Consider the following 23,310-nt stretch of genomic DNA (forward strand, 5'->3'; position numbering starts at 1 on the left):
TGGCAACAGAAATGGATTTTTTAAATTCCGGGGCATTCAAAGGAGAGGTCACTGAGCCAGGGCGAGTGGGTGTGAAACGTTGACCAGAGAGGCTGAAAAGGTATGATGGGTTACTCCAATCCCTGGAGGCCAATTACAGTGTCGGTGAGTGTCACACCTGATGAGCAGCGCTGCATCACCAGCGCTGGATTCGCTACACCCGTAGCAGACCAGGAGTACAGCCAGCGCTGCAGACAGGGAGTTGCAGCGCTGGATGAGCTTTGTAAGTGTGGACACCGAGTAAGTTGCAGCGCTGTAACCCCCTCACCAGCGCTGCAACTTGCAAGTGTAGCCAAGGCCTAAGTAGTCTTGGGTCAGAAGATTAGCAATATATATATCTTGTGATAAACTGTCTAGACTGAAAAGGCTTTATTTAGCCAGCCATTCTTAACTGCATTGTATTGAGAATCTTCTATGTGCACAAATGCTTATGACAATTGTCAGAACCCCAAAAATGGGTAGCAGGTATAACAAATATGGACAAGAGTCCAAGATGTAATCAAATATTGTCTTCAAAACAGGTGGGTACAAGAAATAGGTGCTTAAAAACGGGAATCAATTTGACCCTCCGTGGGACCTCTGGATAGCAGGACGGTGACAAACTACACTTAATCTCTCCTTAAGGGGAACCCAAAGCACCATGGATTCACGTTTATATGTGACACGGATTCTGATTTTATTCTTGTTTTCTAGATCTGTGATTTTGCTTATATCGATCGTGATAGTAAAACTCACAATGGCTATGTGGGTGTTTCACCAATTAACTTCTTCATAATATCTAAGTGCCACCAAAGAACAAATCTTTTATCAGTGACAAAAGCATTTTTCACTCCAAATTAATCATGCCACTGCCAAAAGGATTTCCTAGTAATTTCTGTGTGGTAAGTTAACGAGTCAGAGTATTAAGATTTGAACATTAAATTATTTAAAACACATACATTAGAAATGCAAATTCAATCTATATTTTCTACAAATATTCCAGACGACTTCCCATACAGAATGTTGGCCTATCTGCTCTACCTGAATGATGTTTCAAGTGCATTATCAGTAACAGCTAAGATACTATCAGTGATAGCTCCCTTTGTCCTTGGGGGAGAAGGGCTTTTGGGGAGTGGGGGAGAGTGCAGCGGTGGGAAGGTTCAGATCTTCTCATATTGGGGAGCTCAGACTCAGTAGAGAAACTTGGTAAACAGTATTTTAGAAAAAATCAGTGTTTCCAAAGTAGAAAAAACATTGAGCTACACGAATATGGTACAGTTAAAAAGCAAACGAAGTCACTGAAAATTGTATAACATACCTCAATCTGCATCTTTAGGTGTGTCTTGAAGTTTGAGAGAAGTGTGAGGAATATGGAAAGTGAAAGCTCAAAAACTTCTGGAACAGATGAAACTCCATTCTTGGACAATGCAACACAAAGATACTGCTTAATAGCATTTATAAACATCTCATTTGTCCTGAAGACAGGACCTGCATTCTGTAGAATGGACAGAAGCAACTGCAATGAAAGAATCTTTGATCGCAGCTCATGAGACCTAGAATGAAATAATATATACCAGGTATGAACAAGTTTGTAGTCACAAGTGCAAAACATGCTTCTGGAAGTTTTCGTGAGCCACACAATTATTTTATGTTTCAAGTACTTGAAATAATATGCTGCTGTTTAAAAACACTTTGTTAAAGAAAGTAGCAAAAAAGGTGATCTTAATTCCAAAAAACAACAACAATTTGGCACATTTCAATCAGGCAAAAGTGTGTTTAAGCCCATGGTAGCCTTTTGCAGACCCACCCCTCTCTCTGTCACCTACATCTATCCACACAATCCCCTCCCCTCCTGAATAGCTGTTTGGGGCTGGACACGGGATTGTTCTCCCCACTTCCTAATCATGAGTGACAGAAAAAGAATTCTCTTCTGAGTGGCTTGGGAGGATGGGCTTTTTCTCACAGAAATGGGGACACGGGGGAGAAGAGTGACAGTTACAGAATTCCACAAATTCTTCTTTTCTCCATATGCTCCTCCAGCACGGAAAAATGAATAAGGGACCCTGTGCAGCAAATATACTGCCTGATCTATTTAGGCTTTTTTCTCACCACTTAGCACTTGACACCACACTTTTCTTTATACACGTACACGATACACGTATAGTCAGAAGTCCTATCATCAGTCTGCCACTTGCTCTACTTAAGAGCAGTCAAACTAAATGGCACACTAATCAAAAGTGCTGCAATAGCAAAGTGGGGTGTGTGAACAGTATACTTGCATTACAGACTAAAACTGAAGAACAATTTTGGAAACAGCTACAACAATGCCCATCCATCACCAACCCTCCCCCACCCCCCCAAACTAACAAAGAATAAAAAGTCAAACAGCAACCATAAGATCTCCATGGAAGCTATCCAGGGGTGAAAGCAGAAATAGGGATTTACCGGTATGGGGCTGGGTTGAGGCCGTATCTGGGCCCCAGAAGTGGCGGGGCCTCGGTCAGAAGGGGCGGGAATGGAGGGGGGGGGGTCAGAGCCAGTCGCGGCCCACCCTGTACCAGTAAGTGCCCTCCCTGTCCCCCGCCAGAGTAGCAGCGGCAGCCGGGGGCTTTGGCAGCACTTTGAAGGGCCTAGGACTCGGCCACCGCTACCGCCCTGGGCCCTTTAAACTGCTGCTGGAGTCCCCAGCTGCTGCTGCTACCCCAGGGCTCCAGTAGCTATTTAAGGGGCCCAGGACTCCCTTGCTTCTACCTACCCCAGGACTCCGACAGCAGGGCTCTGGTGGCAATTTTAAGGGCCTGGGGCTCCAGCTGCTGCTGGGAGCCCCAGGCTCTTTAAACTGCTACCTGGGGAAGCCGAACCGTCCCAGTACGGTGCACCGGCTCTTGCTGGTACGCCACACCAGGGCATACCAGCTTACTTTCACCTCTGAAGCTATCCGCCTTTTCAAAGAAATTTGAAAAGGTTATATTATATACATTCTTCTGTAAAGCAGAGATGAGAGGCATAAGAGAAAAACAAATGTAGTTGCTGAAATACTGTGTGCATTATCTAGCATAGCTTAGGACCATTTCTATCAGGTGCATAACACAGATCCAGAGAGCATGGAGACCGATGGACCACCGATGCAATCACAGGAAAATCAATTTGAGAATGATACTCTTATATAGGGCTAACAAAATAATCTTTGTTCACTGCTAATGAGAAAAGAGATAACATACCATCACTGCCATAATAACCTGAGGAAAAACTGTTCCATGCTCACAAGTTTGGCAGTCAGTTTAACCCTCTGCACATTAGCAAGAATCACTGCAGGGAAGCCTCTGATCCCAGGATACCCAATGAAATTTAACTGTTTTTAAAGTACTATTTTCTTAGGAGCGAAGAATAGCACATTCTCATTTCTCAGATAAACACATCTGACTACTAGAAAGACAAAACTTGGGCCCTGATCAACCATATATAATAATGGAGATGCAGCTGCAGTTTAGGGAGTTAAGGGACAAATTGCAACGAGTGTGAATAAATCAAAACCACTCCCATTTGGATTTTGCACTAGCCAAATAAAAGTAACCTCCTCCAATAGTCACTCTAAAAGTCCTGACTGATGTGGTAATTACATTCTGGTAATTGTCTTGGGAACTAATGCTATACACAGAGGAAGCATGCTGTCTTAAAACTAGAGGTATGGATGTCAGAAAAGTTTGATTAACAACAGATTTTTTTTGTGTTGGGGGGAGGGGAGGAACAAGAGAGAGTATTTGCACCCTTAAGGGTGATGGCATCCATGAAGTGTCCTGGATTGTAGCATGCCTCTCTCTTAGCTATATGAGATTTATCCTTATTTCTGGATGTCTGAGAGAAAAAATGAGCAGGTAGCTTTCATGGAGAACAAGAACATGGACTTGAGAGAGTATGGCTTATACTGAAGAAATATTTGTTGCTAGTTGCCATTTGTCAGAGCTAGGAGGTACATAAGATATGGTTCAGTAACTCCTCACTTAACATTGCAGTTATGTTCCTGAAAAATATGACTTTAAATGAAATGATGTTAAGCGAATCCAATTTCCCCATAAGAATGAATGTAATTGGGGGGGTTAGGTTCAAGGGTATTTTTTTTTGGCAATACAGTACAGTACTTTAGTTGGGAGTTGCCCCAGCCTTACCCCACACAGGCACAGCCCACTGGCACTGGAGACAATGAGGCAGGCAAGGAGGCTGAAGGTGCTGTAGGCTAGGAGAAGCATGTTGTGCAGCAGCAGCGGCAGTGGCAGCTTCCCCTACTCTGCGAGCACCAGGGGCGGGGGGCTCATCTCTCAGCCTGCCCACGCCACTCCTTCCCCCAAGCCCCTACTTAACCCAGCTCTTCTTCCCTCCCCCTTTACTCCACACGCCACTTCCTTGCTCCTCCCACCTTCCTTCCCTGCCCGCGGCAAGCAGCTGGCTTGCAGTGTTCAGGAGGCAGGAGGGAGCGGGGCGGAGCGAGGCACAGCGCGCATCCTCACTCCTCTCCCCTCCCTCCTGCCCACTGCAATCAGTTGACTTGCCGTGTTCAGGGGGCAGGAAGGAGGGGGGAGGAGTGAGGACTTGGCACACAGGCTACCCTCTCCCTCCCCTGCCTCCTACCTGCGGCAATCAGCTGGTTTGCGGCATTCAGGAGGCAGGGGAAGCCTGCGCGCTGAGTCCTCAATCCTCCCCCCTCCCTCCTGAATGCTGCAAGCCAGTTGATTGCCACGAGCAGGAGGCGGAAGGTGCTGATCCGCGTGGTGTGCAGGCGGGTGGGAGGCGCTGTGGGGTGGGGGGGCGCAGGGGAGCTGACAGTGGGGCTGCCAGCTGTGGACAAAGCAGGCAGCCAAATGACGTTATAGCAAAGCATTGCAGAACTTTAAATGGAGCATGTTCTGTAATTGAGCAGGGACATAAGATCGAAACAATGTTAAGTGGGGAGTTACTGTACAGGGTTCTATCAGTCAAACATCTGAGCTCCATAACACCAATAATTTTGTTAGATTCTGCAAAGAGAGAGACTAATTTTGTTATATTCACTTTAAGAGACACTGGTGTTACAACGTGGCCCGGTACCACTCTACTGTCTCTAGTCTGTTGCAAATGGATCCAATCACTGGTTCCCATGTGCTTCCAAGCCAACTGGAGCTGAGTAAAGTCTAGTCACTGTTTCTAGCTCTAGCACCCAAATAATTAAACTTTAGAACATCCCTGTGACAAAAAGTAGTATTTCCATTTCATTCTACAGCGAAAGACGAGTTAGACAAATGACTTGTCTAAGATCAGACAGGAAATCTGTGGCAAAGCTAGGAATAGAATCCAGATCTTGACTCCCAGTCTTGTGCGCTTTTAACAACGAGGCTTCCTCTCCAACAACTATGGTCATGTTCATGAAGACTTACTTTTCAGTAAACATGTTTTTAGTTTATTTTCGTTATTTTTTCCTCTGTTGTTTCTCTTTGTTTTAAACATTACTGGAATTTTCTCTTGAGATATCTGCATGTGTGTTCCCAGTCTTGCTTTTTCACTACCTGATTTCCAAAACCATTTTTTTTTTTTACTTTAGAATTCTCTAAAGTGATTTTAGGTACACTGCTAATCATTTATTTTTAAAATGTTGCAATTATCTTATCCACTAAAAACATGTTTGAAATGGCTGACAAGCCTTCAACGCTTTAGAACCGGAGATCAATTCCAGGCATTACTCCAAACGTAGGACATCTTTGAATGCCTTGGCAGCTGTTTCTTTTTGTCCCAAATGTCATTTCCTTCAATTTACCCTACGCAGAGAGCTTAATTCGTCCTAATTTGCAGGTCAAGGACTCCGTGGATTAAAAGGATGGATTCCAAGTGCCTCAGCGGCTACTGCTGCCCTCCAGGAGTAGGTTAACCCATTACTGCCTTTGGTAAACTGATATCCTCATTTCTTAATCTCAGACAGAAAGTTTAAAAAAAATCATGTCAGAATTTAAGTTTTCTTTCTGGCATCTATGCAGATCAAGGAGAGCAAAAACCAAACGCTGTTCTCAACTGATATTCATTCCTTTACTTCATACTTCTGTAGTCCAAAATCATGGATTATTTAACTCTTAAATGCTTCTGGTGGAGTGTCTTCACCTTTAGAAATGTTGGATTAGAGCAATTGAAGAGCAGCTTCTGATCAGGTACCAATAAAGCAAGTGGCTTTACAATGAAGTTGGGAACTGCTGCTTTACTCCAACTTATTGCTTTGACAATCTGAAAAAAAATCATTTATTTAAAAAACGAGCACTTGTAAGTGTCACGGTTGTTTTTGTTTTTAGAAAATAGATTCCTTTATTTTCCTGAAAAGAAATGTTCCTTCAAGGTTCTGTCGAGATCTTCAAACTTCCTATGGCATGAATACACAAAAGCTCAAGTTCTAGATTAAGAAGGAAGACTTTGCAAGCATTCTTCAATTCAGGCCCAAACAACTTCACATTGGAAAGCAACAGGTAATTTAGCAGGCCTCACTTCCTTGCTGTCCGCTTCAGAAGCTTTGAGTATTCTTCAGCTTTGAGGAACATATCCAAAAGTGAACATTCAGCTAACAGTGCAAGATCTTCTAGACATGTGAAACTAAAATACATTTTGAAGTTTTAGACCCCAAAAGGAGAAGCTATATTATCTATGAAGTTCTGAATACAGACTAATTGCTCAGTAAAAAGTCCATGAACTGAGTATTTATTCTCTACACACACCTATAGATAGTGTGACAGACCCAGACCAGTGGCGTACAGGAGTCTGGTAGAGGGCAAATATACTGGTCACTGGATGAGTAGTTTTCTGTTCCCTGAGTGACCAGAGCAGGGGCTGCACTAGAGTAATCAGGAACCTGTAGACCAACTTAGGGCAGCAGCTGATTAGATCACCTGCAGCTAATCAAGGCGGCTAATCAGGGCACCTGTGTTTAAAAATGAGCTCACTCCAGTCGGCGGGAGGGAGCCAGAGGAGAGGAAGTAGGTGTGAGGAGCTGGGAGCAGAGGCACAAGGAGCTGAGGGGGGTGAGAGGGTGTGTGCTTGGAGGACTAAGGAGTACAAGCGTTATCAGACACCAGCGAGGACGGTCCTGTGGGAAGATAAAAGAAGGTGTTTGGAGGAGACCCTGGGGAAGCTAGGTCCGGGAGGTTGTAGCTGTCATGCGGCTGTTACAAGAGGCACTATAGACAGCTGCAATCCACAGCGCCCTGGGCTGGAACCCGGAATAGAGGGCAGCCCTGGGTTCCCCCCAAACCTCCCAACTCCTGATCAGACACAGGAGGAGTTGATCCAGACTGTGGGGAAGATCACTGAGGTGAGAAACTCTGCCAATAAGCGCAGGACCCACTAAGGTAGAGGAGGAACTTTGTCACAACAGATAATCACAAAAAAAGATAAGTTTGTTGTATAACAGGTATTTCTAATAGGTATCAAAGCCTTTCGGTTGCACATACACTTCAACTAATATGGTGTTAAGAAGTATTTAAAATATTTTCATTCATCTGTGTAGCTGTGCTCTAAAAACAAGAAACACACCAACTTATTTCTTCCAAGAAAAGCACACAGTTTTCTAGGGGACACTCAAATGCCCAGAAGATATAAAATTTATATCCAAAGCTACAAAACTGAAGTTCTGTACTAACAAAGGTCTGATAAACTCAAATATCAACATGTGGCTTCCTTTAAGATTAAAGAAAACAGTTCTTATGACAACTGGCCCTCTGAGCCAGTTTGAAAACATGTTTTTTTCAATCACTTGTGTTCATCATTGATTCCAAGTTTTCAGGACAGACTACCACTAATGTATTCCCTTGCCAACTAAGGTATGGTTGTCAAAGTGCCCAAACTGAACAGCAGGGCACTAAGAACACAGTATCACTGACTTGTTGCTACCAATGCCAGTTCTTCAATGTGAAGAATTTCTTTTAGATCAAGTAAAATGAGTAATTTCTTGCTTCAACTTGAGTGTACACTTTCTCTAACTTTTTGGTTTTAGATGGAACTGAAGTACAAACAAACAGCATCTCCTTTTGGGCAAAATCAAACTGGCCACATAACTGAATCTAGATATTACTAAGAGCAAAGTAATGACAATTGAAACCACAGATATCCTGCATTCTAGCTCTTTAGGAACACTGCTAGAGAGATGAAGTGTTAACACAGTGGACTAGACTAGTTTAGATGGGAGACTGAATACATTTCTAGGGCACTAATAATCCATTGTCAAGTTTTTATAGCAGATACAGTGACCATGCAGTCTGAGGGATGGATAACCAGAATCTTATCGTAGAACTCTGGATGAGATAATATTACAACCTTTTTTCTGATCCTACAAACTATTGTTTTACTAGTTGAAATCACTAGTATCCTGGACTATTCCAAGGTTATGATATCAGTGGTAGCAGCATTTCCTGACTCTGTTCAAGGGCATCTTCTCTCCCTAAAGAGCTGCATTCAGAATTCATCATCACAGGCAATCCACTTCTTTTATACAACTTCCCTTTAAACTCTATTGAATGGTCAATACTTATTCACACTAAGGAAGCATTTAAATGAGTCAATAGTTGTTTTATCTTTATTCAAAACTTGAAAAATCTTATCTCCGAATATATTAGCTTCTGGGGTCATCGGAGTGCACTGTCCACTCCCTCCCAGTTCTACCCCCTCTGCTGCTCAGTGGTCCACAACTTTTGTGGCTATTTGCAAAAATAAACTGAAATGGGATTAAGGCAACTCATGACGTGGGGTCAAATGGGAGCCAAGAGAATATTAATGAATACCCAAGCACCAGGCATGTGTTTCAGGTTTTGGAAAGCATGAGAGATAAAAGAGACTTGGTGGTCCAGATTATTTAATATATTCCCCTCCTCATTTCTTACATTTTCCTATGGGTGAAGACCCTAATCTCCTAATATAGTTAAAAAGTCTGCTCTAACAAAACTAAGTCTCTCTGAAATTGAGGGTTCACTCTACTAGACCTGTAGAAACTTAATAGGTAGAGGCTTTAACTCGGGTATCTTTGTATATACGCCCCAACCATTAACTTATGTATTGGTTAGTTTTGTCTGAAGTAGGCTTTGGCAGCTGGTTCTCTGTTAATTCCTTCCCTGTGCTATCTCCAAAGGACCACGCTAATCTAGCAGGAATAAAAAGAAGGAAATTTCCTCACTAGTATATATGCAGTTTACAGTTCATTAGATACCCCACCCTAGCCAAAATCAAAGAGGGGAGAAGATTATTCTTTGGGTGGAACCAGACTGAACTCCATCATCTCGGTTTCTGCTGGTTAGAAATTTGTTTCCAACCACTAAAGGGAGAGGTTACTTACCTTGTACAGTCACTGGAGTTCTTCGAGATGCATGTCTCTATGGGTGCTCCATGTCAGGATGTGGTGCACACTCGTGCACTCTTGATCAGAGCTTTTTGTCAGCAGTGTCTGCGGATCCATGCCTATGACCAAGACACCCTCATGCTCCGCTATGAGGGTATATAGGGAAGAGATAGACCCACCGCCACTCTGGTTCCTTCTAAACCAGGAAAGTCCTTCGAAAGACTCCAAGGCAGAGGGGAAGGAGAGCAGGCATTGGAGCAACCATAGAAGCACACACTTCGAAGAACTCCAGTTACTGCACAAGGCAACCTCCTTCTTCAAGTGAAGTCCCCATGGGTGCACCACATCAGGAGATTGCTGAGAAGCACCTCAGTTACAGAGGAGGAGGAGGATTTAGTATAGTCCATAGAACAGCATCATCAAAAGCTATGTCCAGCTTTGGAAGCAGGCACAAGAACATAATGCTGGGAAAATGAGCACATCACAGACCAGGTGGCTGCATAGGTAGATTGAGCTCTGGTGGAATAAGGAATCACCCTTAGAGGGGGGCACGCCCCTGAGGCATCTTAACAGGTTAAGTTGCATCCTAGAACTTGTTTGGACAATCTTTGGGTGGAAACTGGATGTCATTTCATTTGTTCTGTAATCAAGATGAAATGCCTGGATGAAGCCCTAACAGGGCCTGTAGTGAGGTGGTGTGGCTACCCGCCACCATGGAGGGTGCCGAGCCCATCTGGATGCCAAAGTGGGTGGAGCTAGGGAGCTCTAAGCCCATCCCTTAGTGGGTCAGGCAGCGACCCGGAAGTATAAAGGCTCGCCCTCAGAGCTCGATAAGGCCCCAGCTGCCAGAGAGACCAGATGTCTTCAGTCTAGCCTGCAACTGGGAAACTCCCACGGCCCAAGCTGCAGGCCAGGACTGGCCTGACTTGCCCTGCGCCCACTACCCGGAGGAGTTGCCAGGCCTGCCACCTCACCCACTACCCTGAGGAACCTATGGTGCTTGACCCTCCAGAGGACACCATCCTGACCCAGGTACTAACCGAGGGGGAGTCTGGAAGTAGCCCAGGGCCAGCTGACCCTAGTCTGGCTGCAGCAATGCCAGAGCCCATGTCAGTATCTTGCAGCCAGGATCCCCACTGACTAAGCAGCGGGTCTTCTGCCACTGAGAGGGCCCCGGGCTGGGACACAGTGGACAGGGAGGGCCTGTATCCCCCCTGCCACTCAAGAGTTGGGTGGCAGTCTCCCCCTCTCACAGGCCTTTGGAGGCTTGGGGCCTACTATTGACTGAGGGCCTGAGTTTGACTCTGCACTGCCCCACCCTGACCCAGGGCCTGGGCTTACGGTGTTCGTTCCAGTTACCACCAGGGCTACCGAGGAAGACCCCACGAACAGACTAATTCCCCAACCATCAACTGCGGCTAGTGAGCCAGTATGGCTCCCTGCCGCCTCGGAGGGGGCCGAGCCCCGGCAAACCCTTGTACAGGGCCTAGTGCTGTCTAACTATGAGGATGGCTACTAAATTTTCTTGTTTCATTTTGTTTAGCACTTTGAGCTGTAAAGGCATTGAGAATAAGAATACAGCCATACACAAGGCCAAGGAATGACTATGGCATCTCCCATCAAGTTGCAACTGTGCCCTCCTCTCAAGAAGAATCGCCTGCACTTTCAAATTGGATGAAGTCACAAAGAGGTCTATCTGTAGATGGTAAGATATAGCTCTCTGAATACCTTGTTCAGTTCCCATTCGTGGTCGATGCAGACATGCCTGCTGAGGAAGTATGCCACTGTCTTCTGTAGTCCTGGTAGATAAACAACTAAGATCGGTATGTGGTGTGATATGCACCAGTTCCATCATTGTACAGAGTCAGCACATAAAAAGACTAGGATCTGTAAGATGGTGGGAGTGGTATGACCAACTCAGCTGGTGAGGAGGAGGATTTGTGGAAGGTGGTGTTTCTTCTTCCTCATCTGGTTCTAGCTCATGTGTAAGATCCTGCTGTGGAGCAAGACTAAAGGGTAATGGGCTGTTACTCCTGATGCGCTCTTATGAGATGCGACCCTGTAGAACTGGTTACTATAAGGGGCCCACAGGTTCCAATAAGCTGACTGTCATGGGGCATAAGGAAAGGGTCAGGACCCCAAGGTTGACTTGCCAGGGTTGCCGGGTGTACTCAGAGTGTACTTCAAGGAAGGAAGGTTGAAAAAATAGAGGAACCATGTATAGACACCTTAGAATTGGATGACTTGTCATCCTGTGGTCTGCTGGAGGGGCAAGTGGTGCCATTACCAGTGGTCAAGTCGGCCTCAGATTCTGAAAGAGATCCTGCAATGTCACTGGTACCACAGCTTGATAGCTGATGGGACGGTACAAGAGAATGATACCAGCTGGAAATGTCTCTCTATACCCTCAAAGAACGTGTGTGGGGCGGGGGTCTGCATTGGCATCAGAGGATGAGTCACCACTGACGATAGTAGGACCATATGGTACCTATGCTTTGGGAGGTGGGCTGGCACTGGCGGAGAGTGTGTCTCAACAATTCTCTGTAATGGTGATTCAGGCTCTTCCAGGATTCGAAGGTCCTCATGGAATAGGAGGTGTAGAATAGAATGTGGTGGGGACTCTAGGTGGGTCTCTCAGGCGTCATTATGCCAGGTGGTACTGGAGACAGCACTGAAGTGCAATCCGTGTGCTTTTCATATCTTGCTACAGAAGATGGTGCTGATGACTATTCCAGCTGAGCTCTGGAGTCCTTGTGTTTCACAGACACTGCGTTCAGTGTGGATGCCACAGCCTGTCTAGGTTGTTTACCTGACAGCTTCTCAGTACATGGCATGGTCTTCTTAGCTGATGCTGGAGTCATGGTACCGGAGGAGATGGGAATCTCACTGCTACCCACATTGGGATGCAAGGTCTCCTAAGACCCAGACCAAAGGGGCGACTTTCCCTTTCTCTCTTCCGATTCTGGAGAAAGGGGTCTTTTCTTCTTTGAGGGTCTAGATAGTTGTGATGTATCAGAGGGGTAGCCGTGTTAGTCTGGATCTGTAAAAAGTGACAGAGTCCTGTGGCACCTTATAGACTAACAGAAGTACTGGAGCATAAGCTTTTGTGGGTGAATACGTCTGACGAAGTGAGTATTCACCCACAAAACCTTATGCTCCAATACTTCTGTTAGTCTATAAGGTGCTACAAGACTCTTTGTTGATTTTGATAGTTGTGAAGGGCCCCACTGTCACACCAAAGATAGTCACCAGGGTTCTGTGAGCAATCAGATCCAAAGTATGGAGGATGAATCAGACCCATGGATCTCAGAGAGCACTCCATCACCAGGTACTCCAGTTTGTCTTCCCTCAATTTCTTACATCTGCTTTTAAGCCTGAGCAGATCTTGCATTAGGAGTAGCCATGAGTCTCCCCCAGGCAGCGAAGGCCACTTGAATGACTGTTGTTGTGAAGGGAAGATCTATAGCAGGTCTGGCAAGGTTTGACACCCAGGGTCTTGGGCATAATCTGTCCTTGAGGCCATGGACCAAGGTCAGAGTTTAAAAAAAAAAAAAAAAAAAAAAAAAGGAATTACAATGGATTCATCTCCTCTCTACGCACCTTTGTACCACAGAATGAGGATGTCTACGGCACAGGTGCAGCGCTGCAGACACTACTGATGAAAATCTCCAACCAAGAATACATGGGTTTGTGCACAAAAGGACACTATTTGAAGAACTGTAGTGAAAGTACTCCTTAGAGAATCTTAGGCCCTCATTCTCAGAGAACAATCTGGATTTTGATTAGTTTATTTTCCTTTCTACTGTCTGGGGAAAGCAATACTGTTCACAAGTTGCGACAATCTAGAAAGAGTAACAGAAAATAAACTTACAAGTAAAATATTAGTCTTTCAGTCATCATACATTAAAAAGTTATCAAATATTTAAAAGCCTTTAATCAAACATTGGACTTTATAGCTTGGAAGTGGTTTGTAATTAAAAAGTGATGACTTAGTTTACTGATAAAATAATGACTAGATAGAAAAGCACAGGCTTATAAATCATGTAAAGTAGTTTAAACTTACCAGAGAACAGAGCAGAAAGAGAGATGCTGCCATTTAATATATAAAAGATATACTAAAAATAAAGTACAGCTCAGTGGAAACTTTCAGATTATGTGGCTTTTCTGTCAAAATTGCTAACTATTTGTTTCTCAACAGCAGAAGACCCTTATCATTTGTGTTTATTTTTATTTTTTAGCATCTAAGTATTTTCATAAAAGAAAATCATGCTGACTTACTTTGGATCTGGTGGCCCATCTGACAGTGGCTTCATAGAGAGTTTACACAGTGACCTGAATACTAGGAAGGCATCCTTTTGTAAAATGTGGGAAAACTTAGCACCAGGCGTAGGTCCTGAAGAATTTCCAGATTCCTAAAGAAGTTAACATATTTCAGAATTCCATTTGCATTAGCAGTGTGTAGGGAAATCCCTACCTCCTAGTAACGATAATTTATGATATTGAACAAATACAATCAAATTTTAAATGTAATTTAAGGTTTCCAGACTAAGTTTTAAAAATTTAGTTTGGCAATTCAGTTAAAACAGACCTGAATACAACATTAATAAAAGTGCCAACTCAGTAAAGTTACATCTTCACTGGTGACGCTTAAAGTCAGAGCCAATCAGTAAAGTGTGGACAGTTTCAATTTATAGATGACAACTGAGACCATACTGCCCTCACTCAGGGCTCCTAGAAAATAACTTTTACAAAGCAAAGAAATGGTAACCTCAACTATAATTATACCAATGGGTTACATAAGAATATTTACACAGCCATAATGCCATGGCATAATTTATAATGTATTGTTATAGTCTTTATATATGGTGAATGGCAAAAACTTTTAGAATAAAATATTCACTTTTTTCTATTTACCAACTTCTGGTGATGCTATAAATGCCATCATCACTTCTGTAGAGGAAAGATAACAGCATCTCTTGAAACATGAAAGCATAATTAGGGTTGGAAAGACTATATTTTAAACTAGTACACATTGGTAATAAACTGCCAGTACAGACCTCTGTGCCCATGCAGCGTGTTTTTTGAAGCCAATGGGATTCTACACACGTGCAGGGATTCATGTTGCCAGATCTCAATGCAAGATAGGAAGAGAGCTTTTATTTCTTGCTATTACAGAAGCTTAATATTAAGAAAATGAGGAATGCATGAAAATAATTATTTTCAATGAAAATTCAAAATCAAATCCTCCCAATCTTAGATATAAAGGTATGGCATAGCTTAAATCATTACCATTAGGGCAACCTGTAAGGTGCAGGGGGAGTTTGTTTTGTTTTTTTAAACAGACATTTGAAAACAAGGGAGAATTGGCAATGGGTTCTGAAGTTATTTTTATGTTATGGAAGAAGCACCCTAGTACATACAGATAGGTGTCCTTTTAGGCATTTATATAAATCCAAAGAAAATTAAATTCTGTGTTATAATTTGAGCATCTACCTTCTATAGTGAAAATGTTTGCTGCCCTGCATGTAACTTGCTTGCAAAAGTCTTAAATAGCAGTCTAAGAGGAATACAGTACATTAAAAAAAAAAATGCCTGAGACTCCTTTAATAGTGATTTATTTTATACAATTATATTAAGACATTGTCTACACAAATGTAAGATAAACAGATTATTATTAATAATAAAAAAAGAAACTGATTAGTATTTTCTTTACATGCTTCAACATTTCTTTCTTTTTACCTGAGTGTCATTGGAAGAGACAGATAACCTGTCATCAGGTAGAGATGGTGTATATGCAACAGAGATTGGAGTCCCTGGAATTCCATTTGCCTGAATATTTTCACTGTCACTGCCATCTTCTAAAGTTCCAATTGTGCCATCAGCACTTCCACTTTCAGCAGTTCCTTCTACATCTAATGGGGGAAAAAAAGGTAAAAAGCAAAATATCATGCAAAAATATACAATATTAAAGTTTAGAATATTTTTCTTAGAAGTTCAGTGCACTGAGATTAAAAGCGCCATAGGGACCAATCCTACAAGGTACTGAATTTACATTACTGTGAATTTTTTTTGGTAAACAGTAAGTTCACCAAATTAACCCAAAATTGCATTTTTTGGGGCATCAAAGACATTCAATTAGTTTGAACAGAATTCAATAAAATTTCAGACAAAAAACAACCCCACAAAATTCAGAAATGTCAAGTCAAATCAACATTTCGTTATGAAAATGTCACTCAAAATTTGAAATGGTTTCATTTTGACCCAAAATATTTTTTTGTTTTTGCAAGAAAAAAATCAGTTTCAGTTTGAAACAAAACAATTTCAGCAGAAACAAAACATTTTTAACTGAGCTATAAATGGACATTTTTGAATATTTTAGTATTTCATTAATGGTCTGAAGAACAGCTGTAAAGAAGTCACAAGAGTAGAAACAAAATGGAAGTGGAGATATAAATGCAGTCAGAAACCTGAAAAACTGATTATAGCTGAAAATTAAGCAAACTATCACATCTAAATTCCCCCTCAGTTAAGGTAAATAGTAAAAAGCTCCACTCTAGTTCATTTTATTGTCAAGTGGTACAGTTTAAAATGGGACAGCTGAAAGACTCTCTCAGAGAGTAAATATGAAGTTAAAATGGTTTAGAATTGTATTTTATTTTAAATATACACAAATGGTTAAAGGAATCCTTAATGACTGCTTAGGCAAAGGTGATTGCAGAACAAAGTTGGCAGTGTATAAATTTTAAAAGTGATTATGATACCTCCAACTATTATGTTCACCATTTCCTGCACAATACTCTGTACAATATCTTGTGCCTTTTCTTCACATGCGTTGTTTTCTCCATCATATGTTCCCGCATCACTTTTAGACAGATCTTCAAAAAAAAAAAAAAAAAAGGCAGGAAAGATATTATTGATAAGCACTTAAGTCAATCAAGAAGGTTTTAAACACAATATTATACTTTAAAAAAAAACAGAGCAAGACAGCAGTACTGAATGGCTAAATGTACTTTTCTTATCACAGGTAAGAAGATCCAAATATGTTTTAGTAAGGCAAGGAGAGGGGAGTACATTAGTTATCCTTAGAGATAATTAAAGTAGTAATTGTGTAAATTTGTGAAAAATACTCAAAGAATATATGTTAACATTTCAATGGGCTTAGGGTGAAAAAACAAAAGGTTGACACGTGTACATTTTGCAATATGTGGCTGCACATCTGTGACTGCCTGGATGCAAGCATGCATCTAGACTGCAATGACTAGAGCAGATGTAATTTATTTGTGGCTGAAATATGTTGTAAAGATAAAATGTTAACAGTGGTAGCAAAGGAAACTGATATTTGTACACTATTTTTAACTGTATTTTACTAACTGGAAACAGAATAGTCTTCCATTAAGTCACTCAGCCCTTAAGTACCATAAAACTCCACACCCTCTTCCTCCTCCTCACTAAGACCAAACCACACAGTGATTACTTTCTGCTGCCGCAGCCTGGTCAGCTTCTGTCTGTTCATTTTCTGCACTGTAAATATCAGAACCATTTTCTGCTTCTGTATCTTCTTGAAGGCGCTTGTCCACATCATTTGTGCTGTGGTCCAGTTCTCCTTCATGATCTTGGGATAGCTGATCGACTATCTGTGATGGAAGATGTCTCAGCTGAGGTGATTCTGGTTCATGATGGCTTAAGGGTGACTGCTGTAGATGGTGCTGTTGTCGGTGTCTTTCCTTCTCCATCTGTTTGGCTTCCTGGAGCTAGAAACAGATTAGGTATTCACTAATACACATTTTGTTAAAAATAAAATGCTGTTTGTGAATTGAAAAACAAAACAAAACAAATGATCCGTATACTCTAATTTGTGCTGGATAATAAAATTTTATTATTAGTAAAATGTTCAAACATATATTCAACAATGTTCAAATATTCTCTTATTGTATCTATTTACATCCTGCCATGTTACATTAGTGAATGAATACTTTTATTGGTAGTACATATGCTTATGCTATAGTTGTATAGTGCTGTGATCGGGTGAGTCCGCCCTTTAAGAGGGTTAAGGCTAAGCTACACCACTCGTGCCACACTGAGCTTGCCTCCCCAGGTGGTGGTGAAGAGTGCTGAAGCTATACGATAGATAGATCAGGTGACTAAACCAGGACTACTGGAGGGATAAGAACAACTTGTGGGAAGTCTTGGTGCAGAACTCTGGGGTAGGTCCGCACAAAGAGGGACATCCAAGGAGAGCAGCCATGGAGTAATGAAGTAACAAAAGAGCTGAAGGGCTGAAAATATAGGAAGAGGTCTAGTACTAAAAATATTTGTTAATGATTGTACTGTTGATATGGGGATAGAATCACCAAGGGAATTCTAGCACTGGTACTAACCTCTGAATCTTAATATTACACTACTAACTTACAAATACTATTTACAAACAGATAATGCACAATGAGCATGACCTACTTTCTGCAGCAAGTGATCTCTATCCCAGACTTGTCCGGTTACAAGCAAAAACTCTTCAGTTGCTAGACCCTCTCTATGACAGAATGTGTTTTTTAAGTAATTATATCCCCCTTTTTTTACTTACTGATTAAATAATTGCCTCTACCCTTTTTTTAAAGCAATCACTTTTTAAAATGGGTTTGAGATGTGTCTCAAGAGTCAGATGCGAAGTGGAAGATCGGTTTAATTCAAATGAAGAGAACAAAAACAGCAATAGTTTGGAGAATTGAGAGACCCCTTGTTTATGGGATGTTAATGTAGTCCTTTCCTGGTATATGAAGCCTCCTTTTCAGCAACTTAATATGCATGAAAGAGCAGGGAAGGAACATTTTCCCTATAAAGTGACAGCCATAATTGGAAGACAATACTGCTCTTTCCTGATTACCACTGGTGAGTGAATTTAACAAGCAAGGAAGTATAGGCCTGGCCCTGGGCATTGGTCCTCCAGTCTCTGAAATGGGAGTGGGGGAGTAAGACAATACAAACACCACATCTACTAGCAAAAATGGAAGATGAGAACAGGAAGTGTTCCTCTCTATCCTCAGCCTGGAAAAGGAGTAAGGAGTGATGTCCCCTCCCCATTTTCCCAGCATGGGAAAGAAAGGGAAAAAAGCTCATCTACTGGCCAATGTTGATGCAAGAAGTCAGGCCCCATTTCTCCCAACTTGATTCAAAACCCAGACCTTCACAATCCTAAACCCAACACTGGTACTGCCTCTAAATCCCAACAAAGAGGCCTCAGTCTTCAGTTTTAGCCTCTGAGTAGCATGTGCCTAAAACGTCATTCCCTGCCTATAACTACAACTACACAACTGACACCTAAGAGTCAGTTCACACAAGTGCTCAATGGCTCAGCTATTTCTTGAACAATAATATCTGACAGCAGTCATACCATATATTTTCAGAAACTAATGAATTTAGATCACTGGATACTCAAACACTGTTCAATCTCAAAGGAAACTGCTTGCTAATATTCACAAACTAATAGCAAAAATACCAGGCTCTTCTGGAAAGAGCAATGAGGTCAGGCACTTCTAGGATCTGACCTTCCTTCTGTTTCCTGTGGCAATTTGCTTTAACTCCTTTGCTATCAATTGCACAGAGCATGGGGCACAAGAAGCAGCAGACTCAGCTCACTACTTGCACTGCAAACCATGGCAGTACTCTGTAGGCATCTGTTAGGGTGACTAAAACACACATTAAAAGAACATCAAGGGTGCAAAGTAAAGCATTCAGAAGTTAGGAAATTCCAGAATTACAATTGCTTGTGCAACCTTAATTTAACCCCCTTGCACTTATGCATTATGATACAGTCATTAAATACGTGATCACACTTTTTTCTCCACAAGACCCATGCCTAGTCAGTGCACATGATGGATGGTGCTCAATTAAAGACAACTATTCAATATTTTGTTTTTTTCCTTAATGCATGCTCAGTTCCTGGTGTCCTGTTATTTTCTTTGTTGGACCTGTCCTGCAGTAGGTGACTTCAGGGTACCAATCTCGCTTGGGGCAATTTCCACCCCACCATCCACAATTTCCATCAACCTCAGCCCGCACTAGTCCACACAAGAAATCCACTACACTACAGTGCAAATAAGTGATGATCACATAAACACCACCCTATATCGGAAACCTACTGACCGCTATATCTACCTACATGCTGCCAGCTTCCATCCAGGACACATCACACAATCCATTGTCTACAGCCAAGCCCTAAGATACAATCAAATTTGCTCCAATCCCTCAGACAGAGACAAATACCTACAAGATCTTTATCAAGCATTCTTAAAAACTACAACACCCACCTGGGGAAGTGAGGAAACAGATTGACAGAGTGAGACGGGTACCCAGAAGTCACCTACTCCAGGACAGGCCCAATAAGGAAAACAACGGAACACCACTGGCCATCGCACACAGCCCCCAGCTAAAACCTCTCCAGCACATCATCAACGATCTATAACTTATCCTGGAAAACGATCCCTCACTCTCACAGACCTTGGGAGACAGGCCAGTCCTCGCTTACAGACAGCCCCCCAACTTGAAGCAAATACTCACCAACAACTACACACCACACCACAGAAACACTAATCTAGGAACCAATCCCTGTAACAAACCTCGTTGCCTATTCTCTCCCCATATCTACTCTAGTGACACCATCAGAGGACCCAACCACATCAGCCACACCATCAGGGCCTCATTCACCTGCACATATACTAATGTTATATATGCCATCATGTGTCAGCAATGCACCTCTGCCATGTACGCTGGCCAAACCAGACAGTCTCTATGTAAAAGAATAAACGGACACAAATCGGACATCAGGAATGGTAACATACAAAAGCCAGTAGGAGAACTCTTCAACCTTCCTGGACATTCTATAAAGAGATTTAAAAGTAGCCATACTTGGGGGGGGGAGGGGAGAGAAAAACACTTTCAGAAACAGACTTCAAAAAGAAACTACAGAACTAAACTTCATTTGCAAATTTAACACCATTAATTTGGGCTTGAATAGGGACTGGGCGTGGCTGGCTCACTACAAAAGCAACTTTGCCTCTCCTAGAATTGACACCTCCTCATCAACTATTGGGAGGGGACTACATCCACCCTGATTGAACTGGCCACGTCAACACTGGTTCTCCACTTTTGAGGTAACTCCCTTCTCTTCATTTGTCAGTATAATAATGCCTACATCTGTAATTTTCACTCCATGCATTTGACGAAGTGGGTTTTTTACCCACAAAAGTTTATGCCCAAATAAATGTTAGTCTTTAAGGTGTCACCGGACTCCTTGTTGTTTTTGTGGATACAGACTACCCCGATACTTTACATAAGCTTGATTCATTCACCCAGAGCATATTCTATTCTGTGCATTGAATGAGGGAAGCTTTCTGTGGAAAAAAACAATAATACTACGTGACCATGTTATTAAGGACCATCACAGGGCACGTGCACAAGGTAGGGTGAGGGGGAGAATGGCATTTCATAATCTTGGAAAGCTGGACTTTGCAACCATAACATTCTTTTTACATAGGTTTCTGTATGTATAACTATCTAGGCTTTTAAAAAATGCAAATTAAACACACAAATGCTATCACGTGGAATCACACTGACACCCATATGGTTCATAAGCAGGGCTGAACCTTTTGATCCACATAAACATCTGCCACTTGAGCTAATGGAGTCATTGATAGCAGTAGAAAGTTGTCATCCTCTGTGTAGGCTGACAGCTAGAGGAGGACGTGACACACTTTGCCAGTTGGCTTCATAGCTATTTGCTGACACCAGAGGAATGTTGAGATTCAAGGAATCTGATTCCATTCCAACTTCTGGAGGACAACGTGCAGTAGTATGTGTTTCATGGCCTGTGCTTCAGCTACATTGCAAAACTCAAAATCAGTTTCCAGTTTACCGAAGAGATGAGCAAAGTTTCTGCTTCAATTCTTTTAATCCATCAGCTAGTTCATATACCAAAAAATCAAAAGAACAATCTGAATGATTTAGTATGAATAACTAAACAAGTCTATAATTTAAAATGATCTTTTAGGAACTATTTTCTACATACAGAATATTAGGATACTCACCGCTTGGTTTTCCATACGTGCAAATATAACATTCAGCATTTGTGTGAGAGTGGCCTTGGCCGTGGTCTGGTTTATGAGATTTTTGCTTGCGAGATAGATATTGTAACATGTTCTTACAGCTTGCAGCACGGTTCCTTCATGAATTTCTATGTGTTGAGATGTTACTGCAGTGAGTAAAGCCTAAAAAAAGAACATATTAAGTTAGAACTCTTCTTCTTAAATGAAGCATTGAAGTAGTCTAAAATATTTTCTATGCACATTTCTATTTACAAAACAATCAGTAAACATCTTCAGTTACATTTCTTGTTTACTGATAGTTTTTCTATAGCACTCATCAAGTCATATCCAAGTACTTCACACACATTAATCAAATTATCATCATAAATACTCCTCTGATATAAGGAAGTATCCTTGTAACCATTCTACAAACGAAAAACAGAGGGACACAGATTTGCTCTAGGTCAAAAAGAAAGTCTGTGGCAGAACTGGGACTAAAAGCCCTAGTTTGAGTCCAAGCCCACTGCACCAAACTACAACTATCGTTCCACTCCACATCCACCTTATGGCTTTGCAAAACATATGTGACCTTTACTCAACAAGGGTAAGAGCCTTTGGTGATGAATTCAACAAAGTTTCTCAACAAAGGCTCTTAAGGAAACTAAGTAGCCATGGGATAAGAGGGAAGGTCCTCTTATGGATCAGTAACTGGGATAGGAAACAAAGGGGACAAATAAATGGTCAGTTTTCACAGTGGAGAAAAGTGAGCAACAGGGTCCGCCAAGGATCTGTACTGGGCCCTGAGCTGTTCAACATATTCATTAATGATCTGGAAAAGGGGGTAGACAATGAAGTGGTAAAATTTGCAGAGAATACAAAATTATTCAAAATAGGTAAGTTCAATGCAAACTGTGAGAAGTTACAGAGGATCTCACAAAACTGGGTGACTGGGCAACAAATGTAGAGTAGCGCCAAAGTAATAAGTGCAGAGTAACTCATATTGGAAAAATAATCTTAACTAAACATATATGATGCTGGGTTCTAAATTCGCTGTTACCACCCAAGAAAAAGATCTTGGAGCCATCATGAATAGTTCCCTGGAAACTTTCACTCAGTGTGCAATGACAGTCAAAAAGGCTAACAGGTATGTTAGAACTATGAGGAGAGGTACAGAAAATATAATGTCACTATCTAAAACCATGGTGTGCCCACATCTTGAATACTGTGTTCCGTTCTGGTCAACCCAGCTCAAAAAAAGGATACAACAGAACCAGAAAAGATTCAGAGAAGGGCAACGAAGATGAACAAGGATATGGAACAGTTTCCATGTGAGGCGATGCTAAAAATATCAAGGCTGTTCAGCCTAGAAAAAAGATGTTTGGGGTCGGGGGGAGAATATGATAGAGGTCTATAAAATCATAAATGTTGTGCAAAAAGTGAATAGAAGTGAATATTAACCCTTTCCCACAATACAAAAACCAGAGCTCACTCAATTAAATTAATATGCAGGAAGGTTTAATACAAACAAAAGAAAGAACTTTTTCACACAATGCACAACTAACCTGTGGAATTCATTGCCATGGGATGTTGTGATGGCCAAAAGTATAACTGGGTTCAAAAAAGAACTAGATAGGTCCAAGTAGTATGTGTTAATCAATGGCTATTAGTCAAGAGGTCAGGGATGTAACCTCGTGCTTTGGGGTAACCCTACACCTCTGACTACCAGAAGGTGGTAGTGGAAGACAGAGGATGGATCCCTCCATAACTGCTTCATTTTGTACACTCCCCTTGAAGCTCTGTTATGGGCCTCTGGCAGAACAGAATACTGGGGAAGATGAACCATGGTCCGATCCATGGCAGCTCTAATGTTATGCTCTTAACAGT

At 41.9% G+C, this 23,310-nt stretch overlaps 1 protein-coding gene across 6 annotated transcripts in view; it reads right to left on the reverse strand.

Annotated features, from left to right (window-relative positions):
* ARFGEF1 (ARF guanine nucleotide exchange factor 1) overlaps positions 1–23,310 on the reverse strand; it is a 195,764-nt gene that overhangs the window by 82,043 nt on the left and 90,411 nt on the right. For all 6 annotated transcript variants that reach the window (XR_012655356.1, XM_032805003.2, XM_032805004.2 and 3 more), the window contains 6 exons: positions 21,430–21,609; positions 16,827–17,103; positions 16,114–16,227; positions 15,092–15,264; positions 13,631–13,764; positions 1,337–1,571 (listed from right to left, as the gene is read on the reverse strand). Coding sequence is in view for 5 of the 6 variants with exons in the window: in XM_032805003.2 (XP_032660894.1) it covers positions 1,337–1,571; positions 13,631–13,764; positions 15,092–15,264; positions 16,114–16,227; positions 16,827–17,103; positions 21,430–21,609 (1,113 nt within the window). In the remaining variant the exon portion in view is untranslated. The remainder of the gene's footprint in view (positions 1–1,336; positions 1,572–13,630; positions 13,765–15,091; positions 15,265–16,113; positions 16,228–16,826; positions 17,104–21,429; positions 21,610–23,310) is intronic.

This window comes from Chelonoidis abingdonii, chromosome 2, assembly GCF_003597395.2.
Source record: "Chelonoidis abingdonii isolate Lonesome George chromosome 2, CheloAbing_2.0, whole genome shotgun sequence".
NCBI lineage: Eukaryota > Metazoa > Chordata > Testudines > Testudinidae > Chelonoidis > Chelonoidis abingdonii.